General features: G+C 36.8%; 1 protein-coding gene across 1 annotated transcript in view; it reads left to right on the top strand.

The window, feature by feature from the left end:
- LOC140147171 (uncharacterized) overlaps nt 1-20,760 on the top strand; it is a 151,126-nt gene extending 130,366 nt beyond the window's left edge. Inside the window, exons 9-13 of the mRNA XM_072168951.1 lie at nt 5,575-5,630; nt 7,206-7,270; nt 8,431-8,568; nt 13,057-13,133; nt 15,790-20,760. Of these exons, the coding sequence (XP_072025052.1) occupies nt 5,575-5,630; nt 7,206-7,270; nt 8,431-8,568; nt 13,057-13,133; nt 15,790-15,805 (352 nt within the window). The 3' untranslated portion in view covers nt 15,806-20,760. The remainder of the gene's footprint in view (nt 1-5,574; nt 5,631-7,205; nt 7,271-8,430; nt 8,569-13,056; nt 13,134-15,789) is intronic.
- The last annotated feature ends 723 nt before the right edge of the window (nt 20,761-21,483 follow it).

Here is a 21,483-nt window from a genome sequence, read left to right as displayed (position 1 = left end):
TCCACAACTGGAGTGAGTATTTCAAATGGAAGTTACCTAAATGTTGATTCTATTTGAAACTCATACTCCCTCTGTGGAAGACTTTAGCTAAATCTTCCACAGGGGTAGTGTGGATTTTACATGGAATAGCCTGATGTAAGTTTCACAAAGACTTGCCATGCATCATAATTGTCAAGAAACAGTCTTAAGGCCGCTTCTTACTCCACATCACAGCGCGATGCGATGCTATAAAAACTGAAATCTGAGCCAGATTTTTACGAGCTCGGCGGTAAAAATTCTCATCGCGCGGTGGAAATTTTGGTCCGCGATGGAGTTGGATTTTGTTCAACTTTATAGCATGGCGCTGCGATATCGCAACCATGCACGCTTGTGATTGGCTGCTAGTATGTCAAGGTCGGCAGAATGACCTTAAAAGGAGATGTAGAGCCCACATGCTTTTTAAAACATCGCAACATCGCCCAATGAAATTAGAAGGTACATTTTAATTTCATCTCGCGCTGCGATGTGGAGTAAGAATCTGACTTTAAGCTGTGTTGGTTTAAAGCAGTTACAGCGCATATTGGTCCTTGTGCATGATAAAACACAATTTGAGTTATTCCAATTGAAACCTGTACACCCCCTATGGAAGATGATGACCTTAATCTCTTACACAGGGAGTGTGAATTTCAAATGAGGCTACCCAAATGGGCTACTCCATTTGAAGTCTACACCCCCCTTATTGGAAATTAAGATCACGTTTTCCATAGAAGAAGTGTGGATTTCAACAAGAATAGACAAGTTCTGTCTAAAAGTAGTCCTAATCTTAGATTCCTTAATTCAGTTTGTGGTTTAATTTCCTATTTCAATACTCGAATGTGTGATTTTAGGGTAATATTTCAGGAGCTCAGACATGTTTCAAAACAATGGTAATTGACTAAAATTTCCTCCATTTTAAGTTTTAAGTTCTCTTGTTAGGAAACTAAATTGAAAGATCAATAAGTGTATAGGAAATTGGATTACATTGGGAATGAATCCTGACACAAAATGTGATGTTTAGGTTGGGAACATAGTTGGGAAATATAGTTTTAGCCATGCTCTACTTAAACTTAACAGTGAAGACAAGATTTAGACCTATAGTACTGGCCTACTTTCGCTCACTATCAGTGTTGGCGGCGAGGTGTGAAAATACAGAGAAACAAGGAGTCAAATTAGTAGACTTGATTGAGGAATATCATACAATGCCTGTAGCACACTGAAAAAAATTGCAAAACTTTTTCTATCCTTATCCTGGATATATGTGACATTATCAAGGGGAATGAGTCACATGTCGACCCTGGTCGGAAATGAGTTTTACATGTTTCTAAAGAGGACATTTAGAGCTTTCGAAAACTGAAAACCCCATGTTGATAGGACTTTTCTTTGCGAAGTTACATTTATATATCAATCGCTGAAAACAATATAAAACTATAGAATTTTAACACTTTCTTTGCCAATATCTCAAAATCAATATTAGCGACATCCGACTCATTTCCCTTGATCTTGTCACATATAGAGTTTGTTAGGGACTAAAATACATTGTGGTAGTATGAACTTTGTACATATTCAATAATTATCTCCTTATATTTTCTGACTGGTTTCATATTTGCTGAGAATTAGAGAATAATTCTCACAAGGATTCTGTAACATCTCTGTTCACTTTCACTTAACTTTGCAACGTTCCTTCCATGACACGGATAGGTCCTGAAGATAGCTAAGCCACTATGCTCTCCACTCAGCTCTATTGTCTGTTATCCGACCAACTTCAGCTATGGATAGAATTCCCATTGCACTGTAGTTTGCTTTGCTGTTGTCTGTCCATCATATGGGGGGGTCTTCATTTAGGTTGTTTCCCTGGGACTGTTCCTTCCAAGGTGATTTTAGGATACATGTATGATGTATCTATATGGAGGCATTCTACAGATGTAGCCATAGTAAGTTAACCTGCCTTACACAGATCATAAGATAAGATGCTGCTATGGAAATCAACATCATCTGTGATGTTGTACACGCCCAAGATTTAATAGGGAAACATGTTTCCTGGCTTATTCGAGATGCTTTACACTTTTCACATAGCAAGGCAAGACTGATTTGCTTGTAAATTGAAATGTTCCTTTGATTGACTTCACACTGTATTCTTGAACTATTGTTCCGTTATATTTATGTGTATGTACCATGAAATCTTATTGCTAAGGGTCTTGGCTATAAATTGAGGGTTGGCCGTCACTTGAATAAAGTTGCTGTTCTTATTTGACCTTTAAATCATTTACCAGACTTCTACAGCCCATTGGTTGTTCGAAGAGTTTGGTATGTGCTGCTATGGCCTTGTTTTGCAAATCTGGTCATTGAGAAAGGTCAAAAGCCTTTCTCAACACCTACAATTATAATGTAGCATCTGTCAGACGCATTATTTTTGCCCATCCCAGGAGCAAACTCCCTGTCTAAAATGACGGGCAGATGGGTGGCTAGCTAAGACACTTGGAGTGCTTGATAAGTGTACAAACATGGTATGATATGCTATGAAAATTATGATGATTATAATGTCATGCAGCCTTTGGTCTGATAATTCTGATTAGATTCGCTTCAAATTCACACCCATATTGACTCGATCCAGTCTGATTGTACCTAGCCACAGCATTAACGCCAGAGCATTCGAATGGTAAACTATTAATACAGTCACTGGAATGCTACTTGAGCATTCGAATGGTAAACTATTAATACAGTCACTGGAATGCTACTTGAGCATTCGAATGGTAAACTATTAATACAGTCACTGGAATGCTACTTGAGCATTCGAATGGTAAACTATTAATACAGTCACTGGAATGCTACTTGTGAATCATAAAGCCACAATGATTAGTGTACTCTGCTACCTGTCAGATTCACCTTATGCCTACCAGCCTACATATCTGGAGGTGTCATTGGTAGTTATAAATATACTAACAGACAGACCACAACACTTGAAATACACAGCTACATTCCTATACTGAGGTTATCTCAGGTTATCTCATTCAGCTACTCCACGGGTACCGTAGGTCATGTTTATCATACGTGCCATGAGCATACAAGTGTAGATAGGCAGTTATAAATATATAAATGGACATATCACAAAAACTGGAAATACACAGCTAGATTCTTAATCTGCGAAGTGACCCTGTAGTTGAGTTACTTCTAGAGTACCACCTACCCTGTTACTTCATATGATATTCATGTTCTGAAGTTATATACATTATTTTGTAAATTAAATCTAATACTGGAACTAAGATTTGCAACTCACTTTGCTACGTTGCGTCCGAAAACATCGGACTTCGTCAGGCATCTGATTGAAGATGTTGTGATGACGTCAGATGTTGTGACGTCACAACATCTCATCACAACATCTTCAATCAGATGCCTGACGAAGTCCGATGTTTTCGGACGCAACGTAGCAAAGTGAGTTGCAAATCTTAGTTCCAGTATTAGATTTAATTTACAAAATAATGTTTTGAACTACTGGATGAATAATCTACACCAAGATATGTGTTATATACAGTATGTAAACCTTGGTGGTAGCCCACCTACATTTGACCCATAGTCATGTTCACCTACTGGTAAACTAACAAGTTAAGTTAGTGCAAAGTACCGCCTTATTTACCCGACAGAAGAAGTACATCATGCTCAGATTAATTGGTATATTTGGCGGGAGTGTGAAGTACTTTTTGATCAAATTAAATCTGTTCATACTGTACGTATAAAGCATGAATTTTGCTCACGTTTGAGATGATTGTAATGAACGTCTGTGGTTCATATTATTGTGTGCGTATATCTTGGTCACAAATGGTTAAGAATCGGGTTGCGAGTTCCAGTATAATACGTTAGCTAGCGCCAAATCATGAGTACCATCACAAAACTGATTGAATACTAGAAAAGACCCTTATTACAAATAACCAATACTGAGGAGAGTGGGGTTTATGTAGAGATAAATGATGTGTCAGGCCAAGTTCCTCAGGCCTGAATGAATGGTGTAACGTTGCTCGCAGAGGATTGCCTGCATCAGCATTCTGACTAGGCGTGTTTGGCATCGGTTGCTAGGCAACTATTCACTCCTTTGAGTCATTGTTTCCTGTGTGTTCCACATTGTATCATACTTGTCTGCAGAGTTGCCAAACCCAGCGATTTGGTAGCCCAAGTGGGCTTACTTTTGTAGATTTTCCTCATGACTTTTGACAATTTCCTGTCCCATAGAAACCAATGGTTAAGAAAAATTTGGGCGACTTTTCAACATTGGCTCCCGCGACTTCCGATAGTTTCCTGGCCCCATAGAAACCAATGGTAAAGAGAAAAATTGGGCGACTTTTCGATTATTTGACCCGCGATTCGGGCTGAAATCTTTTGGCAACCCTGTACTTGTCTGCCATTCAGCTGTTGTTGTTGCATTTGACAATGGAATAAGCCAAGTGCACAAGTATTGTTCTAAAATATTGTATTTTGAAAGTTATTGTCCCAAATTCGTCATTGTTTGGCATGAATATGGTCGCAGTGATGGTGATTCTTTTGCACTGGTAGAATTGTGTTTTACATTTGTCACTAACTTAAACATAATATATACAAAATTTTAAGTATAATCCTTAATTTTTCTCCATCATACCCTACACTTGCCCAAACAAAATTACAGTTGATAAAGCCATCACTTTACATTCCAAGTTAGGCCTATCAACCTCAGGGCTGATTAAAAGCAAAACAAATAAAAAACAATCAATCAAAACGAACACATCTCTCACATTCATGAAATATGTTGTGACAAGATTGTATGATATGTTTAGTTTTGGCTTTGGCTTAAAAATAATTTAAGACTGGTTCTGAAGTAACGTATCACATTTGCTAGACCAGAGCCAGGCAATCTCAAGAATGAAGGCCAGATCATTGATGGAAAACAACGTTTTATATATGTGACATGATCAAGGGAATGAGTCACATGTCTACCCTGGTCAAAAATGAGTTTTACATATGTTTCTAAAGAGGACATTTAGAGCTTACAAAAACTGAGAACCCCATGTTGATACAACTTTTCTTTGCGAAGTTACATCAATTTATCCATAGCTGAAAACAATATAAAACAAAAGAATTTTAACGGTTTCTTTGCCAATATCTTAAAATCAATATTAGCGTCATCCGACTCGTTTCCCTTGATCATGTCACATATGTGTCCATCCATATCAAAACGATGCACTTGTCGGCTGCTGTATGTGTCTCATTTCAAATGATAACTAGGAATAAATACCAGACTCATCTCAAGTGGAGGTCACTTCAAATCATCCCGAGGTCACATGGTTATGGAATTTTCTCTGTATGCCTAATCCATGTGACTTGCGGATGATTTGAAGTGACCTTCACTTGAGATGAATCTGGTATTTATTCCTAGCTATTATGTGAAATGAGACACATGTAGCAGCCGACAAGTGCGTCGTTTTGATATGGACGGACACATATTTGAAGTTGAATATTGCATTTATTAAAACATGAAAACAGGGTAAAAGGCCTCACTTAATTTGTATATGTCTCTGTTTTTTTCTACTGCAGGAGGTTGAGTCAAAGACCGACACAAGAAGAATTGGAACAGAAAAATATCTACAGAGGTATGATATGACGGAATGGGCTATTCCATTTAAAATCCACACTACCCCTGTGGAAGATTTTGGAAATATCTTCCACGGAGGGAGTATGAATTTCAAATGGAATTAATAGCAGTTTCATTTGAAACTCACCCTCCCTCTGCAGAAGATTCAGGTTGAATCTTTCTCAGAGGGTGTATGAAATTCAAATGGAGTTGCCTAATGTGCTAATTCCAATTGAAATTCATACTCCCCCTATGGAACATATTTCCATATATCTTCAGCAGGGGTAGTGTGGCTTTTAAATGGAATAGTCCAATGTATGTATATTGAATGATTTTCAGTGATGAGATACGGCATTGACGTCTCAGGTTGGAATCCAGACATTGTGATATGAAGATAAGATATGCTGCAAGTGTAGCGAAATAAAAGAGCTTCCTTTTCATGTGATAAGTGTGCAGTGGACATTTTAGAAAGGGTGCAGTGGCGTAGCTGCCAGGGGGGACAATTGTCCCCTGGCAAAAATTGCCTATTTGGGCCCCCGCCCCCTAGTGCAAGGAAAAAAGAGGGAGGAAGTTTTGAATGAGCACACAGGGTTTGGTTTGAAGATGATTAGAATCATTATGAGGGTTACATAATGAGGGTTGAGAGCCAAAAAGCCCCAACTCACAATCACCTGCTCCCACAAAATGAGCATAAAGTCACCAGGGCACTATAGAAGATACGGTCCATAAATCATGACAAAATTCAAAAGAAAACAAAAGACATTTTGAAGGAAATATTGGTTTTTGAAGAGACCAAAGCAAGGAGCCAACTTTATGTTCATTTTGTGAGAGCTGGTCATTGTGAGTTACGGCTTTCTGGTTCTGAACCCTAGATTGATGACACATTATTGCCTTGATTGACCTGACTGAGCAAAAGAAGAGTTTCTGGAAACACTTACTTACTACTACACATTTCAGACAAATTGACCTTTTCGGTAAATCCCATAAGCATTTGACGTCAAGCCAACTTGCAATGCACAGTAACAATGTTTGTTAAACGATGTGCAAAGATCGGCGTGACGTCAAATGGCGACATCTCAGGTGTACCGCAAAGGCTTATGGGATTTACCGAAAAGGTCAATTAACTGAAATGTACCTGTTCAAATGTGCTTCATTCCAATCACCTGTTTTTCCATATTTTTACTGCAACTTGAAAGGAGTTCTGTCCCAAGTATATCTCCCAAGTATGTCTACTTTAGCAATTACTACCAGATACATTGTTCTACACGAGAGTAGGATATTCAGAAATCTCTACTTGACAAGTAAAAAGACTGCATCTGCTATCATCGTCTTTGGGCAGGAAAAACCGATGTACTTGTGGTCCTTGAACATGTTTAAATACATATTACTTATTACTCGAGAAATTGTATTGATAAAATAATGCACTCGTACTGAGATGTTGATGCATCTAATACATCAACATCTCAGTACTCGTACATTATTTTTGTACAATTTCGCTTCCAACAAATGATACGCATTTATTAGCCTGTAAGTGATTAACCATATATATTTGATAAGAATGATTGAATAATTTATTCTTTTGATTTTTCAACAGATCAAAGGACAGAGTCCGAAATAAATACTGAAAAGGAGGAGAAAAAGAGAACTTTAGTTAGAAAGGTAAGACAAAAGGAGATAGCTGGTGTCAGTCGGTGAAGCTTTGTGTGTACTTCAACAATGAGATTGGCACATGAGGAGACCCAAGTAAGGGCCATGCACGTATTTTGGGGGGCGTAAAAGCAGGGGGCGGCCAAAACGAAGGGGCGGCGGAAGAAGAAGGGGCGGCAAAAAGAATTAGCAAAGAAAAAAGGGCGGCAAAAATGTGAAAAAGTAGTAAAAGAATTGTGAACAATGGTACTATACATCAAAATGTGTTGCTTTTAGGGTGCTAGCGCCTATAACCCTTTCTTTTTGCTCTCTACTTTTTCAAACCACCGAAAAAAAATTGGGTCAATCTTTTCGGGTTGTTAAGGAAGAGGCGGCAAAATTGAATTTTCTTCAGCCCCCGGGGTAGGAGCGGCCATGGTACGCCACTGAGCGCTATCAACAATGGGATGCACATCAGTGAAATGTGTTCAATACTGTTCATCTTTCACTTCCCTAAATATATGTGCTCATTATTAAAAGAAACCATCCATTTTATTTTCCTAATACTTGGTCCAGGTTCCTAGCTGACTGGCATCAAATGCTGACTTGAATTTGTTTTTTTGTAATGATTTCAGACAAGGCATATATTAAGCAGGCACGCATACTTTCCAAGCTTTCCCCATGGTTGCCAAGTTTTGGCTCCTAATATTTGACACTACAAACTATAGGACCAGGGACCATCTTTGGAACCAGGAGCTAATTGTCCAGGCATTTTTGATATAAGGCCTGATTTCAGAGCATATTTGTTTCTTATTTACAACTGTAAATGGTTGTTTACTATCATCAATTATACTCAAAAATTCATGACTCGACCATGACAAGGTGCCCACACAGAGATTATGGGATGCAGCAAACGTGTGGAATTACCTGTGCGTTGTCTTTCATTCAGTTGAATTTCTGAGTAAAGTAGCAGCCATAGGTGATGAAGGTTTATTTAGAAAATGTGACTCTCATCTGAAATTTATCTGTTTTTGAACAATACAGTACAGCAATGGAAAAAGCCAGTTACAGTCACTTTTGTGTGTTGCTTTAATTAATGTATGTCAAACTGTATGCCAAAATAATCTATTCACTACTGCAGCGTCAATATTTTAATCATACCATTCTGTTTTTTCCATTTGCACAATTATTAGCTGAGCTTCCGACCAACAATTGAAGAACTGAGGCGGCGGAACATCATCAAATTCAATGAGTACGTGGAGGTCGTGGACGCCCACGAATACGACAGGCGAGCTGATAAACCTTGGACAAAACTTACTCCACAAGATAAGGTATGCAGCAATTATAGGCTTCTAAAAATGACTATGGGATAATCTACTCAAGATACTAAATCCAGGCTAAAGTGGACTTCCAAAATCCAGATCCATGTGGATTTCAAAAATCCAGATTTTTGTGGACTTCAAAAATCCAGATAATTGTGGATTTCCAAAATTCAGATCAATATGGATTTCCAAAAACCAAATCATTGTGGATTTTTAAAATGCAGATAATTGTGGACTTCAAAAATCCAGATAATTGTGGATTTCCAAAATCCAGATAATTGTGGATTTCCAAAATCCAGAGCAATATGGATTTCCAAAATCCAGATAATTGTGGACTTAAAAATCCAGATCAATATGGATTTCCAAAATCCAGATCAATATGGATTTCCAAAATCCAGATCAATATGGATTTCCAAAATCTAGATCATTGTGGACTTCAAAAATCCAGGTCAATATGGACTTCCAAAATCCGAATCAATCCAGATCATCATGGATTTCCACATTTTTAATGAGCATTGTCAAAATATTGAAGTTGAAATTGAAATATTTTCACATAACTTTACTCACTACTAACCCTTATCCCAAAATTCCCAGCACAGAATTTACTTGGTTAAAAAAATGTGAAAAGAAATAGCATTTGTCAATAGCAGTGAAAGGTAACTCTTTACCTTGAAAGAAAGTTTATTTCAATATTTAATCAAGGTTTTGAAATTTAAATGAATTGAATGATATTCTACGGTATCTGGTTGTACACTGATGACCCATTTTTTCGAGTACATGAATGGCAATGTCTACTATTCTGGAGACATTAAATGTTGTCAAATTTTGCCAACACATAAATCCAGCTGATGTAATAATTTCCATTTGATGAGTGTATATTATTATGAGCCACTTGGGATGGACTTATTGGTTCATGATGGTTAGCAGACTGGCTCTTTACGATAGCTACACCTTCCGTTAACTGGGTAATAAATGTTTGAGCTAATTTTGTGGGGATGTAAACTGGTCATGTTACAGTGCTCAGTCTGTCTTTTACAACAATTGAATGGCCACATTTGAGAGTGTGTCCGGTGAACACAAAAAGAGCTTTTTTCTAATTCCAGAAAACTAAATTGTAAACAATATGAGGACTAATCCCACTCCAAAATAATTTTAATGAGTAAAAAATCAAATGAAATGTTTTTTAATTATTTAATTAGTAGAAATAACTGTACAATAGCTCTGGATAATATTGTGACATTAATGTCTTGGGCATTAACTCTCTTCATGCGGGTGTCGACTGCAGACGACAAGTTTTAAAAAAAATCTACCAAATTTAAAAATTTCAGAAATGTAAATTTTCATGACCATATTTGGAATCAGCATGAAAAATGCATTAAAATGAGTACAAACAAGCCTAGTATTGATTCAGTAGTTCTTAAGATAGCTCTTGATATTTTGAGAAATTAATTATCCTGAGTATATTGGTTGCAAAAGAGAATAAGAAACTTGATTGTTCTATTATATCACAGAAATGATCACACTAAAGATAAAAGTTTTGGTTTTTCCCAATAACCAAAAACCAGTTTGCCTTCTGTTCCCTATTAGGTATTTCCTAATTAAAGGAATTATGGTTTCCTCACAAGTAATTAGTATCCCCTTCTAAGGAATAAGGTTCTCCTTCTAAGGAATAAGGATTGAGCTATATTTCATCTAGGGTCAGTCCATGTCAAAACAGACTGAGTGTACACCCACCCTCTTGGATTATGCTCTCCTTTGGCTCAGGGGTACCTTTCATGGACCCCTAGGTGAGGTCACAAGAAAAAATTCAAATTCAATTTCGTTTCGAATGGCGGGCCATCTAAGTTTGGCGACATTGACCAAAATTGGGAATTTAAGGTGTCCAAATGACAAAGCGCTCTCTTTGAGAGGCATTTTCTTCTTAATTAAATCAGTTGTGACCCTCTTTTTTAATGTGGTCACTCACTGGCTGTGTCTGAAATGCCTAATGCCAAAAAAAGATTGATTTGAATTTCGTTTGGGATTTCAGAGGGGTCAAAATCAGCACTTCATACTGTTCAATCAAATTATCTTTGATTTTGAAGGACCCATGATAATGCCACAGTGCACTTATAGGTCTTAATTATGTTCAGAATGGATTAACCATGTGCCAATGTCTATGAGCAATTAAAAAAAAGAGAAATTTCTAGACCCCCTACAGAATTTTAGGGCCCCTAAAGTGGTTCAGCCACAAATGGCGCTTAAAATCGGCAAATTTTGACACCTAATAACTTTAGGTGTACACCAGATATGAATTTCTAGTCTTTTGCATCTGAAAGAATGTAGTCTTATGTTACTAGGAACATAAGATTTGTTTTGTATTTTTGTGTTTTGATACTTTCAAAAAGGTCGTTGACCTATGAACATTTTTCGTCATAGCGCCCTCCTGAAAGGTCTGACACATAACAAACTATACATTTTTGGAATCCTCATGACCATACGAGTAATTTGATATATTACTTGACATAATTGGGAGCATTCTGAAAATTTGACCCCCATAACCTGTACTTTATGTGCATCTTTGCCAGGAAGTGCATTTTTGACCCCTTAAAAATCCATACAGAGGATTAGAAAGTAGTTTTTCTTATTACTTGACTCAAGAGCAACTTGAAATATCAGGATAAATAATACAAATGGCTATAAAGTGATCAAAAATATAAAAAAATATCATACTAAAATTGGCATTTTGTATGCATGGTATGTTAGGCAAAAATGACTATTTTTGAAAGCGTCAACTTAATACTAAAACACAAAAAATACAAAACAAATCTTATGTTCCTAGTAACATTAAAGTACATTCTTTCAGATGCAAAAGACTAGAAATTCATATCTGGTGTACACCTAAAGTTATTAGGGGTCACAATTTGCCGACTTAAAGTGCCATTTGTGGCTGAACCACTTTAGGGGTGGCCTAAAATTCTGTAGGGGTCTAGAAATGTCTCTTTTTTTTAATTGCTCATAGACATTGGCATATGGTTAATCCATTCTGAACATAATTAGGACCTATAAGTGCACTGTGACATTATCATGGGTCCTTCAAAATCAAGATAATTTGATTGAACAGTACGAAGTGCTGATTTTGACCCTCTCTGAAATCCCAACGACATTCCGAAATCTATCTTTTTGGCATTAGGTATTTCAGACACAGCCAGTGAGTGACCACATTCAAAAAGAGGATCACAACTGATTCAATTAAGAAGAAAGTGCCCCTCAAAGAGAGCACTTTGTCATTTGGACCCCTTAAATTCACAATTTTGGTCGAGGTCGCCAAACTTTGATTGCCCGCCATTCAAAACGAAATGGAATTTGAATTTTTTCTTGTGACCTCACCTAGGGATCCATGAAAGGTACCCCTGAGCCAAAGGAGAGCAAAATCCAAGAGGGTGGGTGTACACTCAATCTGTTTCGACATGGACTGACCCTCTAGTAAAATAAAATATAGTATACAATGGTGGGTTTTTTTTCTCGTTTAATACCAAAATATCAATCAGTGCTAACATTTAATGGGGGTGATAAATATATGTAACCTGAACATTGAAATGGGTATTCCCATATTTGGATATGTCTAACAAGGCCAGCCAGCCAACTTGTTTGTTACTGCATGGCACAAAGCATGATACAAATTATACACAGAGATACATCACCACAATGTAGGTAATGCATGTGACATTTTGACAGCATCTTGTCGTGTTCAATTGTGGGTAGCCTCTATACAACATGATACAATAGTAGAGAAATGTAGACAAGGGGCCCTATTTATAGCAAAAGCAGACATGCATGTACCAGAGCAAGGATGACACCGTTGGGTGAAGGAAAGAAGGTTGTAAATGCATAGTAATATCAAAGCAATTATGACCTTCTTGCATTGAAGCCATTTTGTTTCTAAATCAGTCCAAAATTGTATTGTCCTGCCGTTATTGCAGTATAAAGTGTGTTTTGTAATGAGCATAAAATAGGGCTTCCTGAGGTGATATTGTGGTTATTACAAATAGTACAAAAAAATGTAGTATTTTTTAATCACTTTTCAGCGACATATCTCAGATATGAGGGGACACGCTCTGGTCCAAACAGTGCTAAGGGACACATTTTCACCTGATATGGGGAACTACCCAACCAGTCTGCACCTCCCCCCCCCCACACACACACCCCCACACCCAATATTAAAACCCAAATATCGATATTATATCATGTAACGAACAACATTGCCATACTGTTGTTGTTGAAACTTTTTGCACTCATACAAGATTTTAATTACTCCATCAACTCCCCAATATTTTTTAGTCCCCCGCCAAGAAGTGACGAAGGGGGCTATAGAAATGCTAGACGTGTTTGTGTCTGTCTGTGTGTCACTCAATTTGTGCACCTGATAGTTAGTGCTGTAATCTATGTATTGTTTCAGTTTGATAAACACAACATAAATGGGATTTACATTGAGTTGTTTTTTTGATCTGTTTGTAGGCTTCAATTCGTAAGGAGTTGAATGACTTCAAGAGTTCTGAGATGCAAGTACATGAAGACAGCAGGATATACACAAGGTAAGATGAGGTCAAGGGTCAACTAAAGGAAAGGAGCTCAAAAATAAGGGAGAGCGTTTTAAGGGGTGGGGTATGAACGTTTGGACAGTATTTATTGTGGGACATTAGAGCACATCAGACATGTCGAATTGCATTCTGAATACGAAAAATGTCCTGATGATATCAAAAAATTTTGATTTTTTGAAATTTTCAATGTAATACACATTTTATGGCAAATGATTAAAAATTGATATTTTTGATATTTAACACTACTTAATTTGCCTCAATTCTTTTTCATCATCAGATTATAGGTCATTTGTGGTATATGGTGCCCCCTGTGAAACACTTCCTGAAAAGCCACAAACCTGATTGTTTTTATTTATTTTGTTTTGTTTAGGACAAAGGGAATGCGACTCGACTGTTCATTGCTCGTATGCAAGTTCCGCGTTCACACACTTAAGAGTTGAAATATCCCTGATCCATGTGACTTTTCCCCCTTAAAAAAGGACAAAAAATAAAAAAATGCAGAGATACTAGAAATCACTCTTTGCCAGCTGAAAGAACACACCAACTGCTTCGAACATGAAACTGCTTACTGCTAAGGCTATTTGGAGCAGAAAAAGGTTTACTGCCTTTGTTTAATCTTAGCAGTTAACAGGGGAAAGAAGAATCACGCATCGTACACTAGCACCACAGCAGCTAAAGGGAGTATCCCATCATGCATTGCAGTCTATCTGCTTGCTCCATAGCAAATGTATACAAAATATAAACAAGTGCCGCTTAGATAATGAGAGCTATGGATAGTTTCACAATACTTTAGAGATCATATTTTTTCAAACAAAAGTCTAAGCTCCCCTGATATAAGCATTTTGTGTACATTTTCTATGGCATGTGCAGTTCTACTATGGTACTGCAGAGCATGACGGGATACACCTATCAGTTGCTGTGCACAAGCACAATTAAACATGAAATTACAAGTGGAAAAATAAAATGCATAGGCAGATAAACCAGATTAAAAACTCCGGACATACCTGCCTGTGCGGGGACTTGAACCTCAGACCTCCCGCTTGCGGGGCGAGCATTCTAACAACTGAGTAACCTACGACTGTCCATGATAAACAGGACTCAAGTCTGGTACTTATGGATGTGAGCAGTCAGGGTAAACAGAACAAACAACACATTACATACCAGTGTACCCAGCAAACACAAAAACGTTTTAAATAAGTTATATTTTGGCTTTTGGTTTAGGTAAAAGCGTGTTAATAACATTAAAATGTCGGGATATATAAAGGTCATGATAACGTTTTAAAGCGTTTTGTATGAAAACACACTACAACAATATTTTTAAATGTTTTCAAAAAATGTTATTGTAAACTATTTTTGCAAAAATTTTCCCAAATATTGTGTCAATACTTAAATAACATTATGTTAAAATATTTGAACCCAGCAAACACAGAAATGTTCTTAAAAGGTTTTTTTCAAAACCTTTTAATAACATTTAAATGTCGAGTTATATAAAGGTCATGAAAACGTTTTTAAACGTTATTGAAAATATTTTGGGCAAACATTTTTCATAAAATATTTTTTCAACCCCAAAATAACATTCTGTTTAGAATGTTTTGTATCAAGCTTTCAAGAATGTTTTTGGAATGTTATTAAACGTTTTTATACCCTTTATATAACCCGACATTTAAACGTTTTCTGTAAAACATTTTTGTTTGCTGAGCAGTAGATTATCAATAAATGGTTTTTAAGGTTATGAAAACGTTTTATACTCTTAATATACTCTTTATATAACCCGACATTTAAACGTTTTTTGACAACCTTTTATAGCCTTTTGCGAAAAATGTGGACAACGTTTTGTGTTTGCTGGGTACGAAATCAATTAATGATGCTTACCCGCCAGCCTAATATAATTATGCAAACAAGGGAAGAGGCTTACGCATCATACACTGGAACATAGAAACACTCCAACATTACAAACTACTGAACAAGATCAAATTAATGATGCCTAATCGTTATTCCTAATATATCAATATACAGGGGAAAGAAGAATCACGCATCGCACACTAGCACAATTAAGTATGAAATTACAAGTGGAAACATAACATGCATAGGCAGATATACCAGATTAAAAACTCTGGACATACCTGCCTGTGCAGGAACTTGAACCCTAGACCTCTCGCTTGGGGGCGAGCATCATTTGATTTGATCTCATTCGCTTTGCAATGTTTGAATGTTTCTCTGTCCCAGTGTATGATGTGTAAGCCTCTTCTTTCTTAGCAGTTAACCCTTTCTGTGCTCCAAGCAGCGTTGGCAGTTAACAGTTTTGCGCCCCAAGCAGTCAACATTTTTGGCTACTAATTAGTCTGCAAATCCCAATATCTCCTGATATGAAACGTCTTGGGTTTACACTTGATTTTAAATATCTAAGCAGGGCCTCAAATTTTGTCTTGGTTTGCAAGAATCAAAATCCATCATAGTCGCTGCACTTACTGTATGATACAATGAGAAAAGTTGATTCTCGCAACCGAATCTTACGAGAATCATTACGAGAATCGATTCTGTGATTCTCATCAAAATCTAGGCCCTGCTAAGCCATCCAGTTTTGTATTATAACCATGCCAAATAAAGTTTCATCCTAACAAATTATCGTTTCTCCCTTTGTATCTTTCAGATTTCACAGACCGTAATGTCTCTCCTGCAGATGTTGTTTACAATTTGTACAGTTACGCTGTGTATGTAAAGAATTTTTAAACTAGAATTTTTTTATATTAATTTTAAAAAATGATGAAAAAAAAGAGGAAATGGACTAACCTTGTTATAAAAATGTTTAAAACTTTTTTTAATGAACAGCAAAATTTCATGGGAGTCTTGAGACTCGATCAGGTTAGATGTATAAATTGGACTACGTATGGAAAAGTTGCTGTAACCTTATGAAATAAGCTGGTGAAAATATTTTGAAAGAAATGAGTGATTTCAGGGGTTTTACAGGTTACACTTGCTTTGTGAGGGAATGGGTGATCTTGTTAAAGGCATGATCAAAGAATGTAATTTGGAGGAGAGTGGATTCTGTATAGCCTCTCTAATAGTTTGAAAGCTGCCATTGGATTGTCATATATGGGAACTAAAACCAGCACATCTCTGGCAATTTTCAGCCTAATGTGACATTAAATGATACATGTATTGGAAAGTGGGTGCATTGTATACAACGTTGGGTGGCCAAGTCGCAAAATGCATAGAATTTTGGGGTAAAATGCTCCGTGGAAAACAAACAAAGTTTGTCAAGCGTAAAGCAAATCAGTCCAGAGGTTCACTGGTTTCTCACAACTGACATGAAAATGTTGCAGAATCTGCTGTATCCAAATTCTGTTCATTTGGGCATTATAAACACAAGAGGTGTTAGACACATAATGGAATGATGGTGAATCCAAAAAAACTGGAACTCATTTAAATTGAGGATGTAGATATCCCAACTATTCAGGTATCAAAGATCACCGTGCTTGAATTGGACAACAGGGAACTTGTCATGATGCCTGCGTTAGTCGTGTAACTGTACCTGGTGTATGTTGTGTACTGTTACGCTCTTTGATACATGGTGAGTTGGTGACCTTGGTGTATAATCCATTAAATTCATCAGAATCATCTCTGTAGTACATGTACTGCTTGCTTATCCAGTGTTGACATTTCTCCTCCCTGGCAAACCTCATCTGGGACTGAATGTCAGCCCAATAGTCTTTCTGTAAATGTTACATTACCGGACAGAATCCTTACATAAGTTGTATGTTAGTCAAAAGGCTGACATTACTAATACAGAAAAGTATGTTTTAAAGTATTTTGCTGTAAAACTTTGAAGAGAGCGTTCTTTAGCGATAATAACAAAGCGCCTCGCTGAAGCGTAGTATGTGTGCTTTGCAAATCGTACATGTTCTAATGACATATGCAGAAGTTGCGCCTTGTCAACATCACAGAAATATGCTCTGGTCAAAGGTTAACACCAATTTATTATAGTCGCTATTTTGTTCAACTGACACATGTAAGGATATCTGTGTGGAAAACTGTCGCAGAAGGTCGTAAGTGCTTTGATATTATTAAGCACATACCTCCCTCTTGCATTTGACGTTTATTTAACAACAAACACCTTGTGCATTGATTCCGCATATTGGAATGTTCAAGTGCCTATAGGGATTATTATGTAACAGTGAGTGGGGATACTATGGAATCAGATTATCATTTGACGGGAGTATACTTCCAAAGACACACACTAGCCCAGCAAGTACATGTACAATATATCAGTGTGCCCATACCTATCATAAAAACTAACTTTCAAAATGATTCCTCTCACATTGGACACATATGTTAGGTTGAGCAAAATATGATTGGTATGGGCATGTTGCGTAAGTTGCTGTCAGAGATCAAGTTGTAAAAGTAACCAGCTTTTGTAAAGTAATGATACTATTTTAGACTGCAGTGTTTTTTATAGCTAGATTTATCAGATGATGTAACCTTTATGATAGCAAGTGCAGAATTTGGCACCCTTGTTACATGTAAGTGCAGAATTTGGCACCCTTGATAAGTGCAGAATTTGGCACCCTTGTGTAAAGACTTTCATTGAGGAAATTATGAAGCATATGAACTAAATATAGTCTGTAAATGAAGTCAATATGCTGTGGTAATCTTCTGCCTGGCTTTCATAGAGGGAAACCTTGTGTAATCATTTCCAAGAGGAAACAACAAAATGTCATTTTCTAACAGTTTAGCCATTTGTCCTAGTTGAGGGATTCTGTTGTGTTTAGACCATGACTTCATGGAGAAAGTGTTATCAGTAATGACCCTTGTCTATAGGCTGAGCTATAGTTGGACGTCTTGCGGGCGATGATCCATTCGTTGCGACAGATGCAGCCAAACGAAATTAAGGCCAAGAACGGAAAGTGGCTGTGGAGAACTGGAAAACGTATTTCTGTCGCAACAGATAATCACACGCAAAGACGTTGGACTATAATCTGACCTTATCACTGTTTTGTTAATGTTATTTCTTCCCGAAGAAGATGCCTAAATGAAATCTTGTGAACAAATCGATTTCTCAGTGCCAGAAGTGGGTAAGTGCAATAGCTGCCATGTGTAGATGAGTACAATATACTGTGTGTAAATTGCCAAATGTTCACAGGGCAGCTATTACACTTTCTCACTTCTGGCACTGAGCAGTCAAAATTTATCTTCTGAGCTTCATAGGCTAATTCATATAATATTCAGAACCTTTTTTTTTTAATTTTGAGAGATAATCAATTGAACTGGAAAATTGTGAAGAACATTTAGTTCTGATACTCAAGCAATAACTTATACAAGAAAAAGTTCTTTTTTTTTTAAATAGTTCTTAGAAAACACCTATTACTAATTTCATGCAGTTCCAAGATGTGGTTATTTATTTATGCAATTGTGACATTAATAGTGTTGCATGAAACACTACAATCAGTCTACGCTGAAGTACAAAGTACCGACGCGGACGCACACATTGTGCTGACTTTGAAGGCACGCATACCTGCAGCAGAGACGCAGCACTACGCACTGTTAACGCGCTGTACACACACGCGTTGTCACTTTGTTCTTCAAACTATAAGCTAGAGAACTTCATAAGCCTTGGTTGTACTTTTAGTGAAGTATGTGTCATCTGCAAAAAATATTTGCCCAACGCTTAACAATTACTAGAAGAACATGAGATATAAAGCTTTTTTACTTCGGGAATGAATTTCTGAGAATACCATGGAAGTATGACGCATGAAATAAATTAATCTAGAAATTTTGGAATCGAGCATTTCATAGGATTGACTCATCCATACCATTTGAAGTGTAAAAAATTGTCAATATGCCCAGTTCATGAATATTCAATTTTGGAATCAGACTCTGGGAATTTCTTCATGGAACTATATTTAGCCATGTTATTGAAACTATATGAATTATGAAAATTGCCCGGTTCACAAAAAGCATTTGATTTTGAAATCAATTTTCAATACGATAAATATTGTTCCATTTGAAATCCATACACCCCCTATGGAAGACATGATGTTAATTTCTTACACAAGGAGTGTGAATTTCAAATGGGGCTACCTGAATGGGTAACTCCATTTGAAATCTACAGCCCCCTGTGTGGGAGATTAAGGTCATGTCTTCTACAGGGGGTGTAAGGATTTCAACAGGAATAGCTCATTGCTGGACGGTTCAATGAATATTATATGAAATAGCCTATGCTTTATTGTGAATAGAATTTTATCCTTCCTTGTATGAAAAAAAAAAGTTTTTTATAATGAATTAGTAATCTGATATTTGGGTGTATAGTTTAAAAGATTTTTTTGGCGAGAACCTGTACATAAGTTGTACATGTTTTTTTGTGTTCTGATTACATGAGTAAAAAAAAAAGAACTTGTAACGTTTGATACTAAGAATTTGTTAACCATATTGTGACGTTTTACTATCTATTGTTATTATTATTACTATTGTTATTATTAGAATGAAACTTATTATTATTATTACTATCAATTGATGAACTGTAATGTAAACAGAGATTTAATTGTTGAATGTATTTTATTTGAATATTTTTGCCTAATGCTCTGTAATGCTTGATTAATTTCTGTAGTGTTTCATATAAATTATAGTTGCTGTATGTATAAGAATTGAATATCGTAGGCCTTATTTTTTAATGTGGCAAGAGAAATGCATATTATTGTTACTGCAATGCAAGTATCGTGGGTTTTTTTCGGTACTTTTTGAATTTAGGGAATAATTCTGTAGTAGCTCATTTGGCTTCCTCAAGATAGCGATGTTAGTTGTTTGTTGCAGATATTTTGCGCATGTAGCAGCAGTTCTTTGATTCAACGCACACAATTCGCTGTCATAGTGCATGTTGGTAACCATTGGTTACTGGTTCAAGCCTGGGCTCATACACTTGTTCCCGAATTATGATATACCATAGGCTTTGTGTTGTGATCATTTTGATCAGTGGTTCGTAACAAAGAAAGCGTGTGCCAGTTGACCTAGCAACGATCATGTTCTAACGTGCACTACACCAGGGAATATAATACTGCGCCTACTGGAGCACATACTGACATTTCTGCCTCAAGGATGCCAAATGGACTATATATACCCTTTGCAGCTAGCTTACACTCCTAATCCTTCCAAGCTATTTAGGCTCACTCTGACCTAACTCATAACCCAGACCCTTACAGTATCCTAACCCTATCCTGTACCTTAGCCTAATCCTTACCCTAACCTGTACCCTAGCCTAACCATAGTGCAAAGGGTAATCCAGAATTTATGCCTGATTTTATTTTTAAATACATATCACCATATGGTAATATCAGTGAATTTATTCAGAATACCAGAGGTTGCCCGTTATGTGGGAGGACTGGAACATAAGGTCCTGCATATAACAAGAGCTTCTTGTACAATTTTGGAACTATGTCAGCAATAATTTATTTTGATATCAGTTATTACTGTACAAAAGAAGCAATCATTTATTTTTAGCTTTAAGTAGGGTAAATGATGTCTATGTCTACCAGTCCTCATGATGGGTTACCTTTCAAATTTCAAAAGCTTGTTCGGATTTCAATTGTCTTGGTAACCATAGAGAATAAACAAAATAATGATCATGTGACATGCGCTCTTGTGCCGATTTTAATAGTACACAATTTGCTTGCAGCTTAAAAACTTATAATAATTTCATTTAGTGCAGTGTGTCTGATGCTTATAAATTCACAATATATTCTATTTTCTGCGTATTTTGTTGTTGTAAGTTGTTAAACTCTATACGATATCAGTGGGCGCTCAAATGAATTTTGTGTTAACACTGAGCCTTGAGCCTTTCTGTTTTGTGCCTGAATCATTCCATGAATAATTTGGAATGATGACCTTTTTTTTCTGATTTTATTATTAAATTATAATTATTATTATGAGATCCGTCAATTGCTGCTGTGATCTGTAAATTTAAGTCTGTTTTACACAGATCTTTAATATCAAAAGATGTGCTTCAGGTAAAAGCAAAGAGGTAATTTGTGTCATGTACGATGGTCCTATGTTGTCAAGAGTACCGGTAGTGCATTTCAATCGAGGCTGAGCAGTGGCGTACCGTGGCCGCCCCAACCCCGGGGGGCTGAAGAAGAAACAATTTTGCCGCCCCTTCTTTAACAGCCCGAAAAGGTTGACCCAATGATTTTAGGCGCTAGCGCCCTAAAAGCAACCTTTTTTCAAAAATTTTTATGCTTTTTCAATTTTTTGCGCCCTTTTTTATTTGCGAATTAATTTTGCCGCCCCTTCGTTTTTGCCGCCCTTCTTCTTCCGCCGCCCTTCGTTTTTGCCGCCCCTACTTTGACCCCGAGGC

This window comes from Amphiura filiformis, chromosome 3 (genome assembly GCF_039555335.1).
Source record: "Amphiura filiformis chromosome 3, Afil_fr2py, whole genome shotgun sequence".
NCBI lineage: Eukaryota > Metazoa > Echinodermata > Ophiuroidea > Amphilepidida > Amphiuridae > Amphiura > Amphiura filiformis.
Note: the sequence above shows the minus strand (reverse complement) of the source record. Positions and strands in the feature narration are given on the sequence as shown.